This window comes from Rattus norvegicus, chromosome 1, assembly GCF_021556685.1.
Source record: "Rattus norvegicus strain SHRSP/BbbUtx chromosome 1, alternate assembly SHRSP_T2T, whole genome shotgun sequence".
Lineage (NCBI taxonomy): Eukaryota > Metazoa > Chordata > Mammalia > Rodentia > Muridae > Rattus > Rattus norvegicus.
The window spans coordinates 169068214-169095262 of NC_141534.1; the positions used below are offsets into that span (position 1 = coordinate 169068214).

General features: G+C 40.6%; 1 protein-coding gene across 1 annotated transcript in view; it reads right to left on the reverse strand.

Annotated features, from left to right (window-relative positions):
- The window catches only part of Nup98 (nucleoporin 98 and 96 precursor), a 96877-nt gene that overhangs the window by 6479 nt on the left and 63349 nt on the right, over window positions 1-27049 (reverse strand). The window contains 8 exon segments of the mRNA NM_031074.3: window positions 2169-2311; window positions 3422-3565; window positions 5141-5298; window positions 6192-6458; window positions 15480-15709; window positions 17304-17733; window positions 20822-20975; window positions 21531-21713. Coding sequence (NP_112336.2) covers window positions 2169-2311; window positions 3422-3565; window positions 5141-5298; window positions 6192-6458; window positions 15480-15709; window positions 17304-17733; window positions 20822-20975; window positions 21531-21713 — 1709 coding nt within the window.

Consider the following 27049-nt stretch of genomic DNA (forward strand, 5'->3'; position numbering starts at 1 on the left):
GGGTTTGAGGGTCAGCTTGGTCTACAGAACTAGTTCCAAAACAGACAGGGCTGTTACATGGAGAAACCATGTCTCAAAAAACCAAAAAGAAAAACTTCTGGACTGGCAAGATGGTTCCGGATTATTACTCTTATTATTTCTAAGTCTGCCAACTTTAATTCAATGCCAGGATCCACAGAGTGGAAAGACTCTCTTAAGGTGTCCTCTAACTCATAGATGCACAAACATCAAATGAACTGAAACAAAAACCTTTCTTACTTGTTAAGAAAAAAAAAAATAGGGGTTGGGGATTTGGCTCAGTGGTAGAGCACTTGCCTAGCAAGCGCAAGGCCCTGGGTTCGGTCCCCAGCTCCGGAAAGAAAAAAAGAAAAAAAAAAAGAAAGAAAACAAATATAGCTGGGGGCGGGGGATGGGGAGGGGAGAAGTCATGGTGCAGGTCTTTAATCCCTGCACTCAGGAGGCAGAGGCAGGAGGATCTTTGTGAGTTCAAGGCCAGGACGGTCTACAGAGTGAGTTCTAGGACAGTCAAGGCTACAAAGAGAAACCCTGTCTCAGGAAAACAAAAAATAAAAAACTACAATTTGTTATAATTTCATATATATATATATATACATAAATATATATATATATATATAAAAAACCAGAATATATAAAAATATATCACAACACAGAAAGCACTAAGGAAAAAAAAAGCTAAGGGGGCAGGAGATAGCTTAGTGCTTAAGAACACTTACTGCTTTTGCAATGAACCCGAATTCAGTTCCCAACACCCAGCTGGTGGCCCACAACCATCCACAGCTCTAGTTTTTGTAATCTGCCACCCTCTCCTGACCGTCAATGGCACCAGGCACTTGAATGTTCTATTTATACATGTAGCCAAAACAGCCACATACATAAAATAGAGTAATCACCTTTAGTCATAGCATTCACAAGTAGAGGGCAGAGCAAGGTCAGCCTGGCCTACAAGTGAGTTCAGGACAGCTAGGGCTAAAGAGACCCTGTCTCAAAACAAACAAACCACACACACATACACGCACATACACACACACACACACACACACAAAAAGATTTGAATAAACATGTTAACAAAAACCAGATTGCACAATTTTAAATAATTCTATTTTATAGCACTCTGTCTGTGTTTAAAGGAAGCATCTTGAAGAACAGAAATAAGTTGTGACCTGTTAGCCTTGAACAGACGAAAGAAAACCAAAATCCTAGTTATGTCTAAGTAAAGAAGCATCAACACAACTTTAGACACAACTTCATGAGTTAACTTACTACTGTTAGATAAGCCATTCTCCACCCCCCACCCCCCAATTTTGGTTTTATTTGGTTTATTTGAGACAGGGTTTCTCTGTATAACAGAGCCCTGGCTGTCCTGGAACTCAATCTGTAGACCAGCCTGGCCTTGAACTCACAGATCCACCTGCCTTGCCTCTTGAGTGCTGGGATTAAAAATATGAGCCACCACCCGGCCCAATCTCTTTCTTAAGAACTAATTTCATGGAGGCATATTAATACAATCCTAACTCATGGGAAAGTGAATTCTAGGCAGTCTATTTAGAAACCCAATCTCAAACTACCAAAATAAAGAAAAATACAGAATATATACAACATACAGAGAGTACCACTACATACCATGCCAAATTCTGACAGTGAGAATGTGAAATAGCAAGCATTCCCTCACACTGCCTGGGGACTGGAACTTCTGGGTTTCTGTGAACCACCCTCACCTCAGTCTCCCAAGTAGCTGTGACAAAGACCTGGCTTAATGTGGCCAGTTCTGTAAACATCCACAGCAGCTTTATCCCTAACAGCCAATCCAGCAGTATCTAACACCCACCAGCAAGGCAGTATGCCAATTATGCAAAGGTCTGCAGTGCCGAAATAATTACCATTAACAGATAAATTATGCTGAGTGAAAAGAAGACAGGCAAGAAAGAATACTCATGATTTCAATTATGTAAATTCCTGAAACAATATTAAGTCATAGTAACAATCCTTCCCTAAAAATTGAGGATTGAGGATTAATCCCTCAACCACATTAGAAGTTTCTGCAGAGACACATGTGTGCACGGTGTTGAGCGTTGGCTGTGCTAATGCCTATCCCACGGCATCCTTATCTACCTCAATGACGTTCTGAAGCGACTGCCATCCTAGTTTACCTGTCACTGTAGAGCTTTAGAAGATGAAAGCAAACGTCTTGAAGTGGTCTCTGGGGGTCTTTTTCTTCCTCTACCACACAGCCACTGCCCTCCAGGTAAGAAGGAAGAGGGGGACAGGCATATTTATCACCCTCACAAGTATTCTGAAAAAGAATTTTAACAAGCATTTTACCAATTCTTTTCCATCAGTAGTATCTTGCCTCAATCATTAAGACACCTGTATAGACAAGGTCTCTCCCGATGTCAGTGGTTCTCACCTTCCTAGTGCTGAAACCCTTTAGTACAGTTCCTCATGTTGTGGTGAACCCAACCATGAATCATTTCCATTTCATAACTGCTATTTTGCTACTGTTATGAACTGTAATGTAAGCATCTGTGTATGAAAGGGTTGTTTGGCCTCCAAGGTGTCAGGACCCACAGGTTGAAAACAGCTGTTCTTTGTAGTCCTGGGTGTCCTGCTATTAGACCAGGCCAGCTTAGAACTCACAGAGATCTACCTGCCTGCAAGCACTGGAAGTAAAGGGGTGCACCATGCCTAGCTCAAAACAACTTTTTAACTTCAATAATGACAAGGGATATGAGATATGACATTGAAGAATTTCAGCTTAAATGTTTTAAGGGTCAAATTAAACCCGATGTCAGACTTAAGCAATTCCCAAAGGAATAAGCTAGTCTTAGGAATGAAAAATCGCTTCATGTAGAAGCAGAAAAAATAGTAAGAAAATTCATTATTTCTTTAAATAGAATAAAAGCAGTGGTGGGTAGACTGGTGGTGCTGCCCTTTAATCCCAGAACTTGGGAGGCAGAGGCAGGAAGGGCAGGTAGATTTCCGAGTTCAAAGCCAGTCTGGTTTACAGAGTGAATTCCAGGACAGCCCAGGTCTACACATACACAGAAACCCTGTCTCAAACACTCCCCACAAAGGAAAAAAAAAAAACAAAAAACCAAACAAACCACCCCACCTCCCCTGAAAAGAAAGTAAATGGTAGAAGTTGAAGTTGAGGAGGAGCCCTGTCTAGAGACAAGCAAGGTTAAAGGATAAAGTTTTGAATTTGCTGGGTCTGTTTCAATTTTATTTTATTTGAAAGAGGGCAGTCAGCAATAAGTATTGTATTATTTGATGTTTTTCCCTATGATGTCTCCCCAGGCTGGGATTAAAGTTGTGCTCACCATACCCAGCTTGCAGGACTTCTCTGGAAAGACAAAAAACGCCTACCAGGATTCTCACCTGGCTCTTCTGAATACACACATACCTGAAATGCTTCTTCATACATGCTGAGAGCCCTGGAAATGGAGGCAGTTGGTGGAAGCAAATACCAAAGATGGATAGCAAGTGTTCGTTTCCAATCTAGCTGGGAGCATACATTGATTTGTTTCTGTTCTGAGAGCTGCCACACCTGCATAAGACAAGAGCATTACCAAGTCATCTTTGTGTTGCTGTGGTTGCTACTGTCTGTCTACAACCTGTTCACTTATTTTAGTTTTTTGTTTAGTTTTTGAGACAGGGCCTCATTATGTGTAACAGGTTGGTCTTGAACTAAGATATCCTCTTGACTCTTCTGGGATAAAGGAGTACGCCACCATGTCCATTGTTGATGTTATGGCTTGGATGTGAAATCTCCCACCCCATTTTCTTGCCATAATTGATATGAGAAAGACACACAGACACGAGAATCAAAAAGTAAACAGTAAAAACTGGATTAAAATAATTACTCCATTATTGGAAAAACAAAGAGCCATGGCTATTAAAAGGAGCAATACAGTGGAAAACTATCTATATACAGTAAATTGAAGAAAATTGCAAAATCATCCTCTATAACTGATTTTGCTTGTATATAAACATTTGCATTTGCAAATATGAACTTACATATCAACATTTAAAAGTGTCTGAGAAGACATAATCATTTATTGTTCACTATGCAAATATTACTGTGATATAGAATAGTTTTGTATGTGAGCAAATGCACGTCATGGTGTGTGAAGTTCAGATGTTTTTAGAGTTGGTTACAGGGACTGTCAGGTTTCAGGCTTGACAGCAAGTGATTTTCTTTACTTGCTATGCCATTTTGCCAGCCCCAATTTTATTTAAAGTTTTTATTAATTAATAAAGTATTTTTAGGCCAGTGAGATGGCTAACTGGGTAAAGCCTGAGGACCTGTTTGACTCCCAAGACCTACTTAGCAGGAGAGAATCAACTCTGCCAAGTCATCCTTTGTTCTTCACACCTGTGCCATAGTGTGTACACATGCTTGAGAGCAAGTGTGCAAAACAACAAAAAATATGTAAATTTTGGGGTTGGGGATTTAGCCCAGCGGTAGAGCACTTGCCTAGCAAGCGCAAGGCCCTGGGTTCGGTCCCCAGCTCCGGAAAAAAAGAAAAAAAAAATGTAAATTTTTTTTTTCTAAAAATTGTTTTTTGAAGCGTGGTCTTCTTTTTTTCTTTTTTTTTTTTTTTGGTTCTTTTTTTCGGAGCTGGGGACCGAACCCAGGGCCTTGCGCTTCTTAGGTAAGCGCTCTATCACTGAGCTAAATCCCCAGCCCCGAAGCGTGGTCTTCTAAGTAGTCCTGGCTATCCTGGACCTCTCTAGATCTAAATTAGGTTTGTCTTGAGTTTGGTCTAGATCTCAGAGATCCACCTGAATCTATCTTCCAAGTGCTAGGACTAAAGGCGTATGTCACCATGCCCGGCTATCTGACTTTTTAAAAAAAGATGTATGTATGTGAGTACACTCGCTGCCCTCAGACACACCAGAAGAGGGCATCAGATCTCATTACAGATGGTTGTGAGCCACCATGTGGTTGCTGGGAACTGAACTCAGGACCTCTGGAAGAATAGTCAGTGCTCTTAACCCACTGAACCATATCTTCAGCTATCTGACATGTAAAGTTGAAAATATTTCTACCTAGAAATAAGGCCAAACGGTCAGCTATATTAACAGTGTAAATTTGACAAGAAAATCAGTATGACATTACCGGTTTTCCAGCTAACAGGGCAAATATGCGCAACCGCTCATCGTGGATGAAGGAGTCAGCCTGGAGCTGATGCCAATCAGCCAACTGCATGGTGAGCAGCTCCCGGACTGACTGGCTTCCCACCAGCTGAGACAGAAGAAGGGCAAGGCGATGATCACCTGTAAGAGAAACACAGGTTTTCTGATGAGGACCTAATGAAACACAGGCTATTACCATCTTCTTCCAGGCCTCGGGAAAGCCCCAGCTCAGCAATGGTCAAAGGAATGTGCCCATGCTATATATTAAAAAACTGCTAAGAACTGGACAATGGTGGCATACACCTTTAATTCCAGCATTTGGGAGGTAGAAGCAGGTGGATCTCAGTCTGTTTCTCAAGACTGTTTCTGTCCTGGCCCAGCTTTTTTTTTTTCTTCAGGGAGCTATCTTTCTTTCTTTTTTTTTTTTTTTCCAGAGCTGGGGACCGAACCCAGGGCCTTGCGCTTGCGCTCTACCACTGAGCTAAATCCCCAACCCCCCAGGGAGCTATCTTTGACAGGCAAGGATATTTACCACTATACTATGAAGACAGCCTGGACAGCAACTTTGAACCATTTGCATGTATATGTTGCCCTATATGCATACATTTGTGCATACTCTATGCATTACAAGGAACACACATTTAAATGTTGACGTGACTCTTAGAATTTGGGTGATTGGGGTTGGGGATTTAGCTCAGTGGTAGAGCGCTTGCCTAGCAAGCGGAAGGCCCTGGGTTCGGTCCCCAGCTCCGAAAAAAAGAAAAAAGAAAAAAAAAATTTGGCTGATTTTGTCCTATTGCTTTCTACTTACCTGCATCTTGTGATTTTTTTTCTACAAGTGTATATAATAAGATCAACACAATTTTAATCAAATAAACAGTATTTAAGGTTCAAGAGAATTGTTTAGGAAAACAAAACATGGTCTCTAGAGGAACCAGCAATCTTACTTGGATATATTTGTAAGGCAAATGACAAATGAGGGGCAGGGATAGCAGGGGGGAAGTAGGTAGTGGTAGAGAGAATCTCATTCCTACCTGACTGCTGTGCCAGACAACAGGCCTCACTAATTCTACTGCCCGTGAGGTAGCTGAAGACAGCCTCTATGGGACTGTCTCTGCGGGTTAAGGAGACTTCCTCTTCTATCTGAGGTGCAGCAGTGTGGGACAGCCAGCGGGAAAAAGCTCTTCTCCGCTCCAGAGTCTGAATGTATTCACTGGGCTCATCCAGCTGGCTGTCAAGCTCCTTCAGGTGGCCCCATAGGGCTTCACATAATGTCCACGTCAGGCTCCAGTGCTTCACAACTAAGAACGGACAAAAACCAAAGATTTAAAGTTTGGCAATAAAACTTGAGAGGCCATCATTAACTGTGGTGCAAAATATATTAACATAAAAACCACTCATACAAGTTGGTGAGCTCACTTCTTCCAACTTGTTCATCTCATAGTACAAGTGTAAGGTGTACTTGCTCATTCTGTGTACTGTGTGTGATGCCTGTAATACTTAGATAACAAACTGATGCTACTTTAAACACATTTCCTTAGCCTAATTAGGGTCATTAACTGTGATGGCTAAGAAAACATTCTCTAACTTGAGCAAATTTTGCTACAAAATGCATTTAAAATTATTTTATGTATATGAGTATTATGTCTGTTTGTCTGTCTATGCACTATGTATGTGCAATAAGTCCACAGAGGCCTGAAGAGGGCATTAGCTGGAGTTAAAGATAGTCATGAGTCTCCATATAGGTTCTGGAAACATTTATCATCTGCACTTCACTCCCCAACAACAGCAGCAGACTGCTTTAGCATTCTCAGAGACATCTAGTAGAAATACAGCCACTGCTAGGGCTGTTATCCTGCAAGGTGACATCTGAGTAGTTCGCGAGCTTGCGCGCGCACACACACACACACACCCACCCACCAAGCATAACACACAAATTAAATGTGTTGGGCCTGCCATATGAAGGTGCCAAAACCTCAGAGAAAAGACAGCTGCCTAACAAGAGGGGCTAGCAAAACTGCAGATTCCAGTTTTAGAGATGGAAGGCAGCCCTACATTTCACTTTGAATCTGAGAAACTCAAAATGAATCAAAGACTTTAAGACTTGAGAATTTAGACCCCCGCGGATCCCGGCCCGCAGCAGCTCTCTGCTCCCAGACCCCTTGGGAAAGAGGCCTCACCGCCTGCTCAGGTGGGCACTCCTGAGGCTGCAGAGCAGAAGAGACCACCAACACTGCCCACCCCTGCCCACATCCCTGGCCCAAGAGGAAACTGTATAAGGCCTCTGGGCTCCCGTGGGGGAGGGCCCAGGAGCGGCAGGACCCCTGCCTGAGACACCACCGGACCCTGAAGGAAACAGACCGGATAAACAGTTCTCTGCACCCAAATCCCATGGGAGGGAGAGCTAAACCTTCAGAGAGGCAGACAAGCCTGGGGAACCAGAAGAGACTGCTCTCTGCACACACATCTCGGACGCCAGAGGGAAACACCAAAGGCCATCTGGAACCCTGGTGCACTGAAGCTCCCGGAAGGGGCGGCGCATATCTTCCTGGTTGCTGCCGCTGCAGAGAGCCCATGGGCAGCACCCCACGAGTGAACTTGAGCCTCGGGACCACAGGTAAGACCAACTTTTCTGCTGCAAGAAAGCTGCCTGGTGAACTCAAGACACAGGCCCACAGGAACAGCTGAAGACCTGTAGAGAGGAAAAACTACACGCCCGAAAGCAGAACACTCTGTCCCCATAACTGACTGAAAGAGAGGAAAACAGGTCTACAGCACTCCTGACACACAGGCTTATAGGACAGTCTAGCCACTGTCAGAAATAGCAGAACAAAGTAACACTAGAGATAATCTGATGGCGAGAGGCAAGCACAGGAACCCAAGCAACAGAAACCAAGACTACATGGCATCATCGGAGCCCAATTCTCCCACCAAAACAAACATGGAATATGCAAACACACCAGAAAAGCAGGATCTAGTTTCAAAATCATATTTGATCATGATGCTGGAGGACTTCAAGAAAGACATGAAGAACTCCCTTAGAGAACAAGTAGAAGCATACAGAGAGGAATCGAAAAAATCCCTGAAAGAATCGCAAAAATCCCTAAAAGAATTCCAGGAAAACACAATCAAACAGTTGAAGGAATTAAAATAGAAGCAATCAAGAAAGAACACATGGAAACAACCCTGGATATAGAAAACCAAAAGAAGAGACAAGGAGCTGTAGATACAAGCTTCACCAACAGAATACAAGAGATGGAAGAGAGAATCTCAGGAGCAGAAGATTCCATAGAAATCATTGACTCAACTGTCAAAGATAATGTAAAGCGGAAAAAGCTACTGGTCCAAAACATACAGGAAATCCAGGACTCAATGAGAAGATCAAACCTAAGGATAATAGGTAGAGAAGAGAGTGAAGACTCCCAGCTCAAAGGACCAGTAAATATCTTCAACAAAATCATAGAAGAAAACTTCCCTAACCTAAAAAAAGGGATACCCATAGGCATACAAGAAGCCTACAGAACTCCAAATAGATTGGACCAGAAAAGAAACACCTCCTGTCACATAATAGTCAAAACACCAAACGCACAAAATAAAGAAAGAATATTAAAAGCAGTAAGGGAAAAAGGTCAAGTAACATATAAAGGCAGACCTATCAGAATCACATCAGACTTCTCGCCAGAAACTATGAAGGCCAGAAGATCCTGGACTGATGTCATGCAGACCCTAAGAGAACACAAATGCCAGCCCAGGTTACTGTATCCTGCAAAACTCTCAATTAACATAGATGGAGAAACCAAGATATTCCATGACAAAACCAAATTTACACAATATCTTTCTACAAATCCAGCACTACAAAGGATAATAAATGGTAAACCCCAACATAAGGAGGCAAGCTATACCCTAGAAGAAGCAAGAAACTAATCGTCTTGGCAACAAAACAAAGAGAATGAAAGCACACAAACATAACCTCACATCCAAATATGAATATAACGGGAAGCAATAATCACTATTCCTTAATATCTCTCAACATCAATGGCCTCAACTCCCCAATAAAAACACATAGATTAACAAGCCGGATACGCAACGAGGACCCTGCATTCTGCTGCCTACAGGAAACACACCTCAGAGACAAAGACAGACACTACCTCAGAGTGAAAGGCTGGAAAACAACTTTCCAAGCAAATGGTCAGAAGAAGCAAGCTGGAGTAGCCATTCTAATATCAAATAAAATCAATTTTCAACTAAAAGTCATCAAAAAAGATAAGGAAGGACGCTTCATATTCATCAAAGGAAAAATCCACCAAGATGAACTCTCAATCCTAAATATCTATGCCCCAAATACAAGGGCACCTACATATGTAAAAGAAACCTTACTAAAGCTCAAAACACACATCGCACCTCACACAATAATAATGGGAGATTTCAACACCCCACTCTCATCAATGGACAGATCATGGAAACAGAAATTAAACAGAGATGTAGACAGACTAAGAGAAGTCATGAGCCAAATGGACTTAACGGATATTTATAGAACATTCTATCCTAAAGCAAAAGGATATACCTTCTTCTCAGCTCCTCATGGTACTTTCTCCAAAATTGACCATATAATTGGTCAAAAAACGGGCCTCAACAGGTACAGAAAGATAGAAATAATCCCATGCGTGCTATCGGACCACCACGGCCTAAAACTGGTCTTCAATAACAATAAGGGAAGAATGCCCACATATACTTGGAAATTGAACAATGCTCTACTCAATGATAACCTGGTCAAGGAAGAAATAAAGAAATTAAAAACTTTTTAGAATTTAATGAAAATGAAGGTACAACATACCCAAACTTATGGGACACAATGAAAGCTGTGCTAAGAGAAAAACTCAGAGCGCTGTGTGCCTGCAGAAAGAAACAGGAAAGAGCATATGTCAGCAGCTTGACAGCACACCTAAAACCTCTAGAACAAAAAGAAGCAAATACACCCAGGACAAGCAGAAGGCAGGAAATAATCACTCAGAGCTGAAATCAACCAAGTAGAAACAAAAAGGACCATAGAAAGAATCAACAGAACCAAAAGTTGGTTCTTTGAGAAAATCAACGAGATAAACCCTTAGCCAGACTAACGAGAGGACACAGAGAGTGCGTCCAAATTAACAAAATCAGAAATGAAAAGGGAGACATAGCAACAGATTCAGAGGAAATTCAAAAAATCATCAGATCTTACTATAAAAACCTATATTCAACAAAACTTGAAAATCTTCAGGAAATGGACAATTTCCTAGACAGATACCAGGTACCGAAGTTAAATCAGGAACAGATAAACCAGTTAAACAACCCCATAACTCCTAAGGAAATAGAAGCAGTCATTAAAGGTCTCCCAACCAAAAAGAGCCCAGGTCCAGACGGGTTTAGTGCAGAATTCTATCAAACCTTCATAGAAGACCTCATACCAATATTATCCAAACTATTCCATAAAATTGAAACAGATGGATCACTACCGAATACCTTCTACGAAGCCACAATTACTCTTATACCTAAACCACACAAAGACACAACAAAGAAAGAGAACTTCAGACCAATTTCCCTTATGAATATCGACGCAAAAATACTCAACAAAATTCTGGCAAACCGAATCCAAGAGCACATCAAAACAATCATCCACCATGACCAAGTAGGCTTCATCCCAGGCATGCAGGGATGGTTTAATATACGGAAAACCATCAACGTGATCCATTATATAAACAAACTGAAAGAACAAAACCACATGATCATTTCATTAGACGCTGAGAAAGCATTTGACAAAATTCAACACCCCTTCATGATAAAAGTCCTGGAAAGAATAGGAATTGAAGGCCCATACCTGAACATAGTAAAAGCCATATACAGCAAACCAGTTGCTAACATTAAACTAAATGGAGAAAAACTTGAAGCAATCCCACTAAAATCAGGGACTAGACAAGGCTGCCCACTCTCTCCCTACTTATTCAATATAGTTCTTGAAGTTCTAGCCAGAGCAATCAGACAACAAAAGGAGGTCAAGGGGATACAGATCGGAAAAGAAGAAGTCAAAATATCACTATTTGCAGATGATATGATAGTATATTTAAGTGATCCCAAAAGTTCCACCAGAGAACTACTAAAGCTGATAAACAACTTCAGCAAAGTGGCTGGGTATAAAATTAACTCAAATAAATCAGTTGCCTTCCTCTATACAAAAGAGAAACAAGCCGAGAAAGAAATTAGGGAAACGACACCCTTCATAATAGACCCAAATAATATAAAGTACCTCGGTGTGACTTTAACAAAGCAAGTAAAAGATCTGTACAATAAGAACTTCAAGACACTGAAGAAGGAAATTGAAGAAGACCTCAGAAGATGGAAAGATCTCCCATGCTCATGGATTGGCAGGATTAATATAGTAAAAATGGCCATTTTATCAAAAGCAATCTACAGATTCAATGCAATCCCCATCAAAATACCAATCCAATTCTTCAAAGAGTTAGACAGAACAATTTGCAAATTCATCTGGAATAACAAAAAACCCAGGATAGCTAAAGCTATCCTCAACAATAAAAGGACTTCAGGGGGAATCACTATCCCTGAACTCAAGCAGTATTACAGAGCAATAGTGATAAAAACTGCATGGTATTGGTACAGAGACAGACAGATAGACCAATGGAATAGAATTGAAGACCCAGAAATGAACCTACACACCTATGGTCACTTGATTTTTGACAAAGGAGCCAAAACCATCCAATGGAAAAAAGATAGCATTTTCAGCAAATGGTGCTGGTTCAACTGGAGGTCAACATGTAGAAGAATGCAGATCGATCCATGCTTATCACCCTGTACAAAGCTTAAGTCCAAGTGGATCAAGGACCTCCACATCAAACCAGACACACTCAAACTAATAGAAGAAAAACTAGGGAAGCATCTGGAACACATGGGCACTGGAAAAAATTTCCTGAACAAAACACCAATGGCTTACGCTCTAAGATCAAGAATCGACAAATGGGATCTCATAAAACTGCAAAGCTTCTGTAAGGCAAAGGACACTGTGGTTAGGACAAAACGGCAACCAACAGATTGGGAAAAGATCTTTACCAATCCTACAACAGATAGAGGCCTTATATCCAAAATATACAAAGAACTCAAGAAGTTAGACCGCAGGGAAACAAATAACCCTATTAAAAAATGGGGTTCAGAGCTAAACAAAGAATTCACAGCTGAGGAATGCCGAATGGCTGAGAAACACCTAAAGAAATGTTCAACATCTTTAGTCATAAGGGAAATGCAAATCAAAACAACCCTGAGATTTCACCTCACACCAGTGAGAATGGCTAAGATCAAAAACTCAGGTGACAGCAGATGCTGGCGAGGATGTGGAGAAAGAGGAACACTCCTCCGTTGTTGGTGGGATTGCAGACTGGTACAACCATTCTGGAAATCAGTCTGGAGGTTCCTCAGAAAATTGGACATTGAACTGCCTGAGGATCCAGCTATACCTCTCTTGGGCATATACCCAAAAGATGCCCCAACATATAAAAAAGACACGTGCTCCACTATGTTCATTGCAGCCTTATTTATAATAGCCAGAAGCTGGAAAGAACCCAGATGCCCTTCAACAGAGGAATGGATACAGAAAATGTGGTACATCTACACAATGGAATATTACTCAGCTATCAAAAACAACGACTTTATGAAATTCGAAGGCAAATGGTTGGAACTGGAAAACATCATCCTGAGTGAGCTAACCCAATCACAGAAAGACATACATGGTATGCACTCATTGATAAGTGGCTATTAGCCCAAATGCTTGAATTACCCTAGATGCCTAGAACAAATGAAACTCAAGACGGATGATCAAAATGTGAATGCTTCACTCCTTCTTTAAAAGGGGAACAAGAATACCCTTGGCAGGGAAGAGAGAGGCAAAGATTAAAACAGAGACTGAAGGAACACCCATTTAGAGCCTGCCCCACATGTGGCCCATACATATACAGCCACCCAGTTAGACAAGATGGATGAAGCAAAGAAGTGCAGACCGACAGGAGCCGGATGTAGATCGCTCCTGAGAGACACAGCCAGAATACAGCAAATACAGAGGCGAATGCCAGCAGCAAACCACTGAACTGAGAATAGGACCCCCATTGAAGGAATCAGAGAAAGAACTGGAAGAGCTTGAAGGGGCTCGAGACCCCATATGTACAACAATGCCAAGCAACCAGAGCTTCCAGGGACTAAGCCACTACCTAAAGACTATACATGGACTGACCCTGGACTCTGACCTCATAGGTAGCAATGAATAGCCTAGTAAGAGCACCAGTGGAAGGGGAAGCCCTGGGACCTGCTAAGACTGAACCCCCAGTGAACTAGACTGGTGGGGGGAGGGCGGCAATGGGGGGAGGGTTGGGAGGGGAACACCCATAAGGAAGGGGAGGTGGGAGGGGGATGTTTGCCCGGATACCAGGAAAGGGAATAATACTCGAAATGTAAATAAGAAATACTCAAGTTAATAAAAAAAAAAAAAAGAAAAAAGAAAAAAAAAAAGACTTGAGAATTTAAACTGAAACAGGGAAACCCTGGTTAACCGCTAGATACAGGCCTAGGCAATGCCTTCCTGCCAAAGACGCCAATAAACAGCAAGTTGGTTACTATACTATCATCATCATCACCACCGCCACCATCATCATCATCATTATACATACTCAAGTAAAGAGCTTCTGCACTGCAAAAAAATTAATGGTGAAAAGATAGATTATGAAACAGGAGGAAATCTTAGAAATCTGTCTAACTGGGGATTAATATCTAGAATGAAGATTACTACAACAACAACAACAACAACAACAATTACAAAACCCAAAACAAACAAGCAAATCAGCAAACGAGCCAACACTTTCCAAACGAAGTACAAATCTTGTCACCAGAAAAATACAAATCAAAACTCCCTGGAGACTGCATTTCACTCCAGGTGGAATGATTAAATTAAGAAGGCATTTCTGGGGCTGGAGGGATGGCTTGGTGGTCAAGAGCACTGACTGCTCTTCCAGAGGTCCTGAGTTCAATTCCCAGCAACCACATGATGGCTCACAACCATCTGTAATGGGATCTGATGTCCTCTTCTGGTGTGTCCGAAGACAGCGACAATGTACTCATATACATAATAAATCTTTAAAAAAGAATTAAAAAAAAAATAGAAACTAAACTACTCAAAATGAACAAGTACTGGTTGACAGTGTTTAGAAAAAAGGGAATTTGTTGGATATAGAAATAAATTAGTCCAGTCACCATGGCAATGAGTATGGAGGTTCCTGAAAAAATTGAAATGTTTTCTGTTTTAGCTGTAGTACTTCTTACCCCAAAGAATAAAAGTCAACTCATAAAAGAAACATTTGAACACTGCGACTGTAGCTTGATTTCCAACAGACAAGTTATCAACAGAGGACTAGATAGAGAATGTGGAGTCTATATCACATGGTGGTTTACTGAACAATAAAAAAGAATTAAAGCACAGCATTTGCAGGTAAATGACAGTAAGCAAAGTAAGCCAGACTCCAAATGAAACAAAGTAAAACTGGTATTCCATGTCCTCTTTTATAAATGAAACTTAGGAAACAAGGAAATTAGAAAAGACAAGTTGTACTTAGTGGGCTACACAAAATAAGCCTGTCTCAAAAAACAACAAACAAAAAGACAGACTGACAGACACACACGAGAGTAAAAGGAGACCAGTAGGGATAAGAAAGAAGTTGAGTAGAGGGATCAGAAGTGAGTATGATTATAGTACGTTTACATACATACATACATACATACATAGACACACACACACACACACACACACACACACACACACACACACACACACACACACGCGGTTAGCACACGCCAATAATGACAAAGGGCAAATAACTGCACAGCTCCTGACACGGTGATCGCTGTGAGTCTAAACTTCTATACACAACAACAAGCATGGCTCCTACATGTCTTTATCTCTCAGTTAAAGGGTTTACTTTCACTTACTCCCATGCTACTATAGTAGTTTTTAAATTTAATTAAAGGCAATTAAGTCAGTAAAATTTTAGAGGAGAAAAAATTTTTCCTTTCATAAAGATGATTTCCAAAACACACAGTTAAATACCTAGTTTGAAATAAAAGGAATACAATTACCAAAATCTGAGGGTTTCGATTAGCTGTGGGTCTTTGAACTACAGCAATGTGTAAGCACAGGAAGATACCTGATACCCATAAGGAAATCCATCCTCCAAGAAGCACGTGCTACTATTAACCCGACTCCCGGGACACAGGTTAGCAACAGGATGTGTACGTACTTGGTAGTTCCAGTAAATCTCTGGGTGATTTCTTAACCCAATCTGCATAACCATGAATGACTGAAACCCCAGGATTGGGGACGATGAGAGGACACAGCTCATCTACATGCACAGTGCTATGTTTTAATTTGAGCTCTAGAGGTGTCTGGTATAACTGCAGATCCTCATCCAGCTTCCTCTGTCTCAAGCCGAGTTTTTCCAAATGAACTTTGAATGGGGATTCAGATAGACTAGAAGAAACAATAGATGAGTCAGAAAATGAAGACGTTGAAATTTCCCAACAACCAAACTATGCTTTATCTCTATCTTTCATCAGAATGAAAAGGCACTTCACTGCAGTGTTTGCTTTCTGAGACAGTTCCATGTAGAACATGTAACTAAAGATCACACTGAATCTCTCATCTTCCTGCCTCCAGATTCCTCCAAACCATGTGAGTACAGGCATGCGGGCACGGGCCACTATGCTGGGTTTATGCTGTGCTGGGACTGGAACCCAGAGCTGCTTGCGTACTGTGCAGACCCTCTACCAACTGAGCTACACTCACAGCCCTCAGAGCTTAATTCTATTTTTATAAGTGATTGTTCAAGACTTTTTATGTGTATATGTTGTGGTCAGGGCAGATGACTGAAGAATCCAGAAGTAGGCGACAGATACCTTGCAGTGAGAGTTACAAGAGGTTATGAGCTGCCCACTGTGGGTGCTGGGAACCAAACTTGGTTCTCTGGGAGAGTAGAAAATACTCTGAAGTCAGCCATCTTCACAGCATCAGCTTCTTAAATCTTAAAGACTAATGAGGTCTAATGAAATAGTAACGTGTAAACTTAGTGAACAATAATTTCCAAATGACCAATGCTGATGTTTAGCAAATCATGTATGAGTAATGATACAAAGTGTAAGATAACCAATAAATTTTAATACAACAAAGCACAGCTCAGGGTACAAGTACGGGAGTCAGTAGTTACTTGTTTCACTACTTATTTGGACGCTACAGAATCTAACTATCAAAAGTTATATGTAGGATGCCTAGTTTACAAATACTTTGGTGTCAAAAGTTATGAAGGTAAGCTTATATATACTAAATGTTTTCTTGAGATATGTCTCATATAAACCTAAACTTGATACATAGCTAAGAAAGACCATGAATTTTTGATTCTCCAGCCTTTATCTCTTAAGTGACTAGATTCTATGTGTGTACCACCACATATGGCCAGCTTCTAAATTACTTAATTCCTTCACTTGTATCTGTTTTAAATTTTTTTTTTTTTTGGTTCTTTTTTTCGGAGCTGGGGACCGAACCCAGGGCCTTGCGCTTCCTAGGTAAGCGCTCTACCACTGAGCTAAATCCCCAGCCCCCGAACTTGATAATTTTTAAAGTTGATATTAATTATCTCCAAAATAATACAATACCATAATCTAGAGTCAATTAGTAAATTTAGAATGGATTTTCCTGAGATGTTCATTAAACTGATTATTTTTATTTTTCCAAAATCAATTCAAAAAGTAATAAAGTAATATTCATTTAATCCATAGTAAATATATACAAACTTACTAGGCCTATAAAAAATACATAAGAAAACTGTACATATTCAGTGTAAATGCAATACATTTTGTATGGTAATTACCAGAGGACTAAATTGTAGGGACTACATAGAAACATATGTGATACTATGTACCCAACATATATGAAATACTTATACTTAGGTTAAAAATTTATATAGAAAGATCAAAAAGGAGGGTGCTGACCATGGGTTTCTTGATAACAGAACAGCCCCAATTACAATGTGGACACCCCCACAAAGCATCAATCAAGAAACATAACTCACGATTTAACAGCTACTGGATTGGGCAGGAATCCGTATTCCATAGACTCGGCAACCTGATGATTTTCCAGTTCATGAGAGCCATGCAGTTGTTCTCCACTATTTGCAAGAGTCCAGTTGGGACCCCAGCCAACCCGAAATGAACGTCCCATGAATAAGGCCATGTCCATCAAGAGTTTTCCCTTGCCATATGTAATGGATTTTTCAAGAGGGACTAGGCCTGGTTGCCTGCGTATCCCCACTGTTTTTAGGGGAACTTCAGGGGCTGGGCTGGGCACTGTGAACACAGTGGCCAGGGGTAGAGGGACAGACCAGGGGGATGTGGATGGGACGTTCATTAGAGATGATGTTCTGGGTGTGCGACATTCTTGCACGGAGGCACTTGGTGAAAGAAAAGTTCCACTTGCAAATTTTGATTGGAGCAACCCACCAACTGAAACAAGGAGGAAAAGACACTTAACAACCCAGTTTGCTTCTTCGCTAAAGATGAAAATTTTCAGACAGATTTTTATAATAATCACTTTTCTTTGAAGACAAGTAGCCTAAGTCCTATGAAGACCAGGCTAGCCTCAAGATTATTCCTCCTGAGTGCTAGGATCAAAGGTGTGCACTAGTTGTTTTTCCAGATAAGATTATTCTGTATAACCTGGCTGTCTTGGGACTCACCATGTAGACCAGGTGGGCCTTGAACTCTGCCTCCTGAGTGCAGGATTAAAAGTGTGTGCCACAATATTTATATAAAAATTTTAAATTATGTATATGTTTGTGGGTATGTCAACAGGACTGTAGCTGCCTGTGGATGCCAGGTGTCCCACGTTCTGGAAGCTGGAGTTACAGGTGGGTGTAAGCTGCCTGACGTGGGTGCTAGGAACCAAACTTGTGCTTTCTCTAAGAGCAGTATAAGCTCCCTACCACTCAGCCATCTCTTCAGTCCACAATAATCACCTTTTCAGCTACGAAATCAAAGCAAGGACTTTAATGATTTTATAAAGGAGAAACAAAAACAAGAATCTTCAAGGATTAACAACAATATTAAAGACAATTATGTGTACACTTCACTTTTCAGTAACATTGATCGGGAAGTGTTATTGCTGCTCACATTAAAACTGAGGAAACTGGGCTTAAAAAGGGGGCCTTTCTAAGTCCATGGCACTATCAAGTGACGAGACTGGGTAAAACTGTTCCTAAGGGTCATATCCTTACTGAAATCCTATATGCAATAAAACTATCTTTAAAATGATGGATGCAACTGGAGACAGCAATTTACAGAGAACTAGATCAGTTCCAAAAATACAAATATTGCATGTTTTCTCTAATTTATGGGTCTTAGATATTGCACTTTCCTGATATTATTTATGTACTAATGACATGAAAGTAGAAGAAAACTTGTATGGGGACCAAGAAAAAGGAAAGGGTAAAGTAAGTAGCTATAGGGGATGGAGACTGAGCTAAAAGGACATTGTAACGGCTAGAGAGAAGGCAGCCCATCAGTTAAAAGCACTTCTTACTCTTGCAGAGGACCTGAATTTGATACCCAGTGCACACATGGTGGCTCACAACTTTACTTTCAAGAAATTTGACACTTTCTGACTTTTATAGGCACTGCATGTACCTGCCTTACATACTTGCATGCAGAGAAAAAAAAATCAATACACAGATAAATCTAAAAATTTTGAGGATATTATATTTGCACAAATATAGCTTTATATATAAGTAAAATACAAAAACAGCTGGGGGTGGTGGCACATGTCTTTAATCTCAGCATTCTGGAGGAAGAGGCAGGCAGTGAGTCTGGGGTCAGGCTACACAGAGACCCTGTTTTGAAAACCCAACCACAAAAACCCCAAAATAAACAAAAACCCGAACAAAATAAAACCACAAAACTCAGATAGATTAAAACTGAAGTCCTGGGCTGGAGAGGTGGCTCAGCGGTTAAGAGCACTGACTGCTCTTCCAGAGGTCCTGAGTTCAAATCCCAGCAACCACATGGTGGCTCACAACCATCTGTAATGGGATCTGATGCCCTCTTCTGGTGTGTCTGAGGACAACTACAATGTACTTATATATAATAAATGAATAAAATCTTAAAAACAAACAAACAAACAAAAACAAACAACCCCCCCCCAAAAAAACCCCGAAGTCCTGACATTATGAACTTAAGGAGAGGTAAGAGGACAACTTTAGGGAGGTGGTTCACTCTCTTTACAAGGTGGGTCCTAAGAATCAAACTTGTATCTTTACCTGCTCAGCCTTCTTGCTGTTCCTTATTTACCTTTTCAGAAAACATTAACAAAATTTAGTTCTTCAGCTTTCAAAGTATTTTGAATTACAATTGCCTACTCACTGATATCAATACTCCACAACCTTTTTTTTTTGACATTTTTCAAGAAAAAAAAAAAAAAGTTTTTCTGCCTGCATGCCCGTGCACCATGTGTATGTAGTATGTGAGGAGGCCAGAAGAGGGCACTGTGTATCATGGACTGGAGTCACAGATGGTGTTGAGAACCCAGACTCACTGGAGAGCAGTCAATACTCCTAACTGCTGAGCCATCATCTCTCCAGCCAGTACTCTATAAAGTATAATCTGCAATCCTAGTAAGAAAAGGGAAAGTTTTAAAATTTAATATGTGATTACCCCACAGGGGTTTTCAAAGGTTTAGGGAAAAGTAGATACTTGAAGTTTACTATCAAAAAAAGCAGTAAGATAATGTAAGGACTAAATAAAAGGAACATGGTCAACTTGTGGAATCTAAGTATTGTGGTAGAGTTTAGATTAGAGCTTACTTTGTAATCCACACTCACAAGTGACTAAAACAGGGCTCTCACTCAATGAGACAACTTTAGGGAGGTGGTTTACAAGTGGTTTCCCAATAAAGAGGTACTTATGATGCTTAAAACCCTGCCATGTCAGCACTTTTACCTTTTCTGTTTTAAAATGTGTGTGCATGTGTGCATACATGGAAGTCAGTGGACAACTTCAGGAAGTAATTTCTCTCCTTCCACCATGTGGGTTCTAGAGATCATCAGTTCATCAGGCTTGATGGCAAGTACTTTTTATCAGCTAAGCTAATTCACTGACCCCACCCCCCTTTTTTAAGAAATTATTTAGTATGTATGCCTGAGTGCTTAAGTGTATGTATATGTATATACACCATGTGTGTGCCTGGTGGCCAGGAGGCCATAAGAGGGTGTCAGATCTCTTGAAAATGGAGAAGAGAGGGTTATTAGCTACCATATGGTTTCTGAGAACTAAACTGGAGTCTTCTGCAAGAACAAGTATTCTCAGCTGTTGAGCCAAGCTCCTTGGGTCCTGCTATGCTGTTCTGGGTAACCTCAAATTCACAGCAATCTCCCTGCCATAGATGGTAGGAAGAGGATAGTATGTATTTAAAAAAAAATTATGCCTATTGTTATAGTTTTCAGAGGTTCTGCTAAAGAAATCCATTCAGCTTAGAAGGAGAAATATGAAAAGCAGAATCGAGCTGACAGTGTCCTTGGAACCAGCACATTTTATACTGTACCTATGGAGCGGGATTTTGAGGAGTGGGAGGCTGAAATGGGGAGTCTAGGGGAGCAGATCTCCTGAGCAGTGTCTCCTCTGGAAGGGAAGTGACCGAAGCGCTGCTCCATGGCATCTACGTCTTCTTCATCCACAAGCAAGGATGCTTTCATGATCTACAAATCAAAGACCGTAAAAGAAAAATGCAGTGTATACGAACCAAAAAAGTTTCTTTTAAAGCCTGTGCCCAGAACAAGTGTAACATTTTTGTGAGCAACACACTACTCCCCCGTTTGTGCTTCACTCAGTAAATGATCTTTAGGTCAAACAAGCCAAAGGCTAAACAAAAAGGTTGAGCTAGAGGATGAAGGAGGGAAATTAAACATCTATTTACCGAGCTTCTAAAATTTCTATGTTTGAGATCTCAAAGTTACTTTATAAAGCAGACTAAGTACAACTTAAGGAACTAGTAGTTGTTAAACGGCTTGTCAAAAGCCAGGGCAGTAAAGTTACAAAAGCTGCTGAGAAGCCAGGTCATGTAAGCAGAGACCATGTTCCCGCCATCAATACAAAGTTCCTCACTGACTAGGAGTACGAAGCCTGCTTCCTTTTCCGTTACAGTGAGGTCTCAACAGTTTTACATGAGTACTCAAAGCAGAGATGTGACGTGACAGAAGAGACTAAGTATTAGTTTGGTTTTCTGTCATAGTAAGGGTGGGTCAGCTCGTCACCTGTAACACATGTGGATTAATTCCCAGTGAAGACGCGATCTGTGTTGATGCGGACACGGGCTCCTGATCCTCAGGTACACTCTCTTCTAACACCGAATCCGGAACTGGCTCCTGCGTGATATCTACCATGTCGCTGTCCAGCTCCACAACCCTCCCTAACTGCTCCACTTCTGGGCTCTGGCTCTGCAGACAGCAAAAACAGAGAAGCAACATTAACTTTACTCAGAATATGATAAAGAAATACTATATTCTCCATGTTCTACGAGATGAGAGCAGATAATTCCTCTCGGAACTATTATGAGCCAGAGTTGAGTATCTGAGTCAATGCTCACATAGTGGTCTTCATAGACAAAAATTACACCTTTCTTCTCTTTGTTAGCAACTATGATTTCCTGGTTTACACAGGGTCACCCTGACTTCCCAATGACTGGTAGTTGAAGTAAGTGGGAGGAGAAAAAAGGCACGATTATTAGATAGGCATGCCCCCAAATTGCATTCTTAGTACACAAATAATTCCATTTTATTAGGTGTTTGTTTTGTTTGCGCGTATATATATGTACTTAGAGGACAGGCTTAAGATTCCTCAGGGCTGGAATTCTAGATGGCTATGAGCCACCAAGTAGGTGTTAGGATCTGAATCTGGGTCTCTCCAACCCCAAACTTTATGTTTTTTTCTTTTGTTAGGTTTTTGTTTTGTTTTGTTTTCTGATAGAGCACTGACTGTCCTGGAACTCAGAGATTTGCCTGTCTCTGCCTCCCAGCGTGCTGGGATTAAAGGCGTACATCACTACCGTCTGGCTCTAATAGTTTTGGTTCTGGAATTTAATCTTTTGGGTGACTAGAGTCAGCTGTGCTCTGAATGTGCGGTCTTATGTGAGATGTGAGAAATGTTCACACTTCCCTGAAAGGGTAAATAAGCAGCAGTATTATGGGCAATTCCAATCTGGGAATAATCTTGTTTTAAAGAATCAAAGTCACACCTATTATTTATAAAGCAATGTTAAAAGAAATAATTGTTACAATGATGGGCTGAGGAGATGGCTCAGTAGTGCAAGGAGGTAAGTTTAGATCTAGAGCACCCATGAAAGAAGTCAGGCATTGTGGGGCACAAGCAAGGGGCTCTCTGGGCTTGCTGGCCAGTGAGACTGGTGAGCTGCAGTTCAGTGAAAAGCCCTTTTCTCAATAATATAACCCCCAGTCTCTGCACACATGACAGTTTATAATAATATGCTTATAAAATGGAAGTGCACTATAAACAAACTAGTTTAATACAAATTTGTTATGTTATATCCTAAACACATAGAACCTAGTAAAGTGTTAACAAGTGACTAAGAAAATTCATAAAACATTTTCAAGACAAAAGGTATTATTATTTCTCCTAACAAGCTATAATTTACATCATATAACTCATCCCTGAACAATGTCTGGCTGATTTTCCATGAGTGCCTTATTTTATGCTATATCTTAAATAGATGCTGTGATGTACGTAGTTTTTTTTTAAAGACGGGACTTGAGCTATAGCTCAGTAGCTAGGACATGGGCTGAACTTACAGAGGACTCAGGTTTGATTCCCAGCACCCTCATGGTGCTTCCCCTGGTCTGGACCTCAAAAGCCTCCAAGGGATCCAATGCCCTTTTCTGGCCTTTGAGGGAAAGGCATACACAAAGCACACACAGACGCAAGCAAACATCTATAGACAAACATATTTAAAGTTTTACACCTTTATTCATTTGGGACACAGTGTCTCACTACATAGGCCTGGCTGGCCTTAAATACACATCCTGCTGTCTCAGCCTCTCCAGTGCTAGTTGTAAGTTCTTAAGATCTTTTGAACAAAAATAGCCACTACTGGTCAACATTTTCGATTTCTTCTTTAATTGGACATTTGCTATGGCTATCCTGTGTTCCTTTAACAAATAGCCTTGCTGAAAGAATGGGTGACCCTATGAACAACTAGAAAAGAACTGAGCAGCTATAATACAAGGGTGACATTGCCCAAAAACTGCTTTAATAAAGTTAAGATGGTGCTCCCAAGGTAACACTGGGCTTACGTACCAAGTTCAGTGGCACAGCACATTCCTGACATGTTCAAGGCACAGGTGGGTTTGACAGCAACCATGACAAAAATAAAAATTTAAAAAAAAAAAAAAACCCAAAAACCCAGAGTATTTAAGGTGAAGCTATTAGCATACAGGAAAATCTTGGGGATGGGAACTTGGTAACCACCAAGCAAGGGGTAGAGTAAGAGGCCTAGCAAGGAGAATTGTAGTATGTTGCTCCCATATTAATAAGTACAGGAGACATTCTTCCCGTAAGATCCCTAATATGTTTACTTTTTTAGACAGGGTCTCAATTTGTAGCCCGGACTGCCCTGAAACTATGCAGATTAGACTGGTCTCAAGCTCACAGAGATCCACACACTCACCTGTGTGCCAGGTGCTAGGATTAAAGGCTTGAGGAACCAGGTCTTTCATGTGCTACTGGGATGGAACCAAATGCCTTGGGTATCCTAAGTATATGCGAAGCTGAGCTGTACTCTCAGCCAGAGCTACCTTTCAACAAATGCTATGATAGTCCACTCTACCAGCAAGATACTGGTTTTGACTGCCTCAATACTGTTCTTCCTATTTAACGCTATGTATCAAAATGTATTATCATTTCTTACATATGTGTGGTCTACTATGCAGTCATGGCTTAAAAACAGGAATTACAGTTTACTGTTTTCTTTACCTAGTAAAAAGAACATCAACTAATTCAGTGAACATGTGCTTTGTGCTTCACACCTAATGCAGCACCTGGCACGAAGCAGAAAAAGCAGCTGACCATAAAAGGACAAGGACTGAAGACAGGGAGGTAAAGAGGGAAGAACAACTTACTATCCTCACTATCATGTCACTAGGTTTCACATGAGGTTTAGGCTACACCATTTTCCTTATCCACAGCACTAAGGCAAAGTGGGAGGATTTCATGACTAGGTTAGAGATAAAGGGGCACAGGACACACTTTAAGAGAGTGCTGAAGAGCAGTCATTAAACCTAGATAACACACCTAGTAGGGTGGGAAAACACATAAAGCTGAGAAACTGGCAAGTATCCAGAATCCCTGTGCACAAATTTCACTGAAGTATAATTAAGAAAATTGAATAAACTCAACAAACTACCCTAAAATATATTTTTCAAGAAATCTTTGCAGACCAGTTTTCAGAAGCCAGTTAGAATAATAGAACACTGTAAACTGAGGGAGAGTGGGGAAAAAACAGAACTCTGAAGAGGTCTGTGGGAATGAAAGATATTTTCTGGAAAAAGTTGTGTTAATAACTGGATCAGTTTAGAATAGTATCCTTTTATTTCAAGTCAGCATATACAAATTGTATCCCCTAAACCCTGATACACTTTTTCCTGAAGAAACAAAAACAAACAACCCCCCCCCCAAAAAAAAACGTTTTAAATTGGAGATAGCTCAGCAGTTAAGAGCACTTGCTCTTGCAGAGAACCCAGGTTTGGTTTCCAGAGTCCACATGGTGGCTTATAACCATGCAAAACACAAGGATCCAGGCATCTGATACTTATAGGCACTAGGAATGCAATGAGTACACATGTATACATACAGACAAAATATACATAAGAAAAAGATCATAAACCTTTTTGTTTTACATCTTTGAACATGAGGTTCTGAGGAAGCTGACTATCTTGACTTACTATCACTGAATTCAGGTTCATTTGAACTACAAGGTTGAGGTAAGAGCTACAATCTATGTCTACCCAAGTGTCAAAGGTCCCAAGTTGTTCAAATTTTAAAATCTGCCCATCATCTAGGCATCAACCATCAGCTACGGAGAATTTACTAAAGATTAAATATGTCAGAATCCCATGGGCAATCCATGGAACTCACATGATGGCTGTTCTAAGAAATCAAGCTTTTGGGGCTGGGGAGATGGCTTAGCAGGAAAGTGCACTGACCATTCTTCCAGAGGTTCTGAGTTCAATTCCCAACAACCATGTAGTGGCTCACAACAATCTATGTGATCTGATGCCCTCTTCTGGCATGGAGATGTACATACAGATAAAACACTCATTATATAAAATAAATAAATCATTTTTAAAAAGGTCAAATTCTCCAAAATATTGAAGCAGTCAGCTACATAATGGAATCAAAACCCAGAGCTTCAAAATAATAAAACCACAGGAAAAACTTCCCACAGTAGCCTTAATTTGTCTACAACAAAGGAGCATGTGTCAACATTTTCTCTCACCTAGAAGTTATAGAAGATCATACAAAAATTTTTTTGTTCCTTAGTCATACCTTTTTTTTTTTTTTTTAGGTGCAAAGCAGTATTGTATAAATGTGACCCTTAAAGTAAAATACAAATTTTCCTAAATAGCTCAAGATACGACCTGTCTTTTCTAATTCTCTCTTTTTTTAGTCTGAGGTAGTTGGTCATCTACTGTGTGTGGGGGTGGGGTGGTTTTCCAGACTTCAGAAACACCTATGGAAATCAGTTTCTCCAAGAAGGCTGTGACAAATGATTCTTTGACTCAAGAGTCCGTTCATTCAGACAATTCAGGTAGTTTCCCTGTGACAAATAAAGCACCTGATCTTAGCAACTAATAATAGTAATTAGCTACTGATGGTTTCTATCTCCCTCAGATGTCACCAGGGAATAAGAAGGGGTGTCACGAGCACTGTCTGATACAAGCAGTGTTCATAATGCACATAACCAGAACTTCTCTCTCATTTCTGCTCACTGCCTATCGACATCTTCAAAGCACTCAGTATCCTGCTCTCTGTATGCTATTTGCCAGGGTGAATCCTTGGCAACTTTCTTGGCTACAACTTGTTCTGGGATATCTTTTGCTTTCAGTTTTTCAATTAGCTCTTGTGGGCCACACTGTCAGCTGCTAAAAGCAGGAAATTAGATTTTTTTTCCCTTAGTGTTTGGTTCTGGTGATTAAAGCTGACTAACAACTGTCAATATTATATAAATTGGTTCTTTTACCTAGATGAAGTTTTTCTTTTTCAGCCATATCTTTATCACGCTACATGTTTATCAGCAGGAGGAAGAAAAAAAAAAAAAGAGTATTTGATTATGTTTTTAGAAAAGATTGTGGGGGGAAAAAGCACCAGAAACAGCAATCTGGGATAGGAGTCATAAAAGAAAAAAGATAAATTAAAAATATGTTCACTTATGGATTTCTTGAGAGAATGTCTTTACTATGTAGCTCAGGCTGGCCTGAAATTTTCTATGTTGATCTGGCTATCCTTGAACTCTAAGATCCGACTGTCTCTGCCTTCTAAGTCATACACTTATGAGCAGAGTTTTGTTTTGGTTTCTTTCTTTCTTTTTTTTTTTTTTTAAGATTTATTTATTACACTGTAGCTGTCTTCAGACACACCAGAAGAGGGTATCGGATCCCATTACAGATGGTTGTGAGCTACCATGTGGTTGCTGGGATTTGAACTCAGGACCTCTGGAAGAGCAGTCAGTGCTCTTAACCGCTGAGCCATCTCTGCAGCCCTG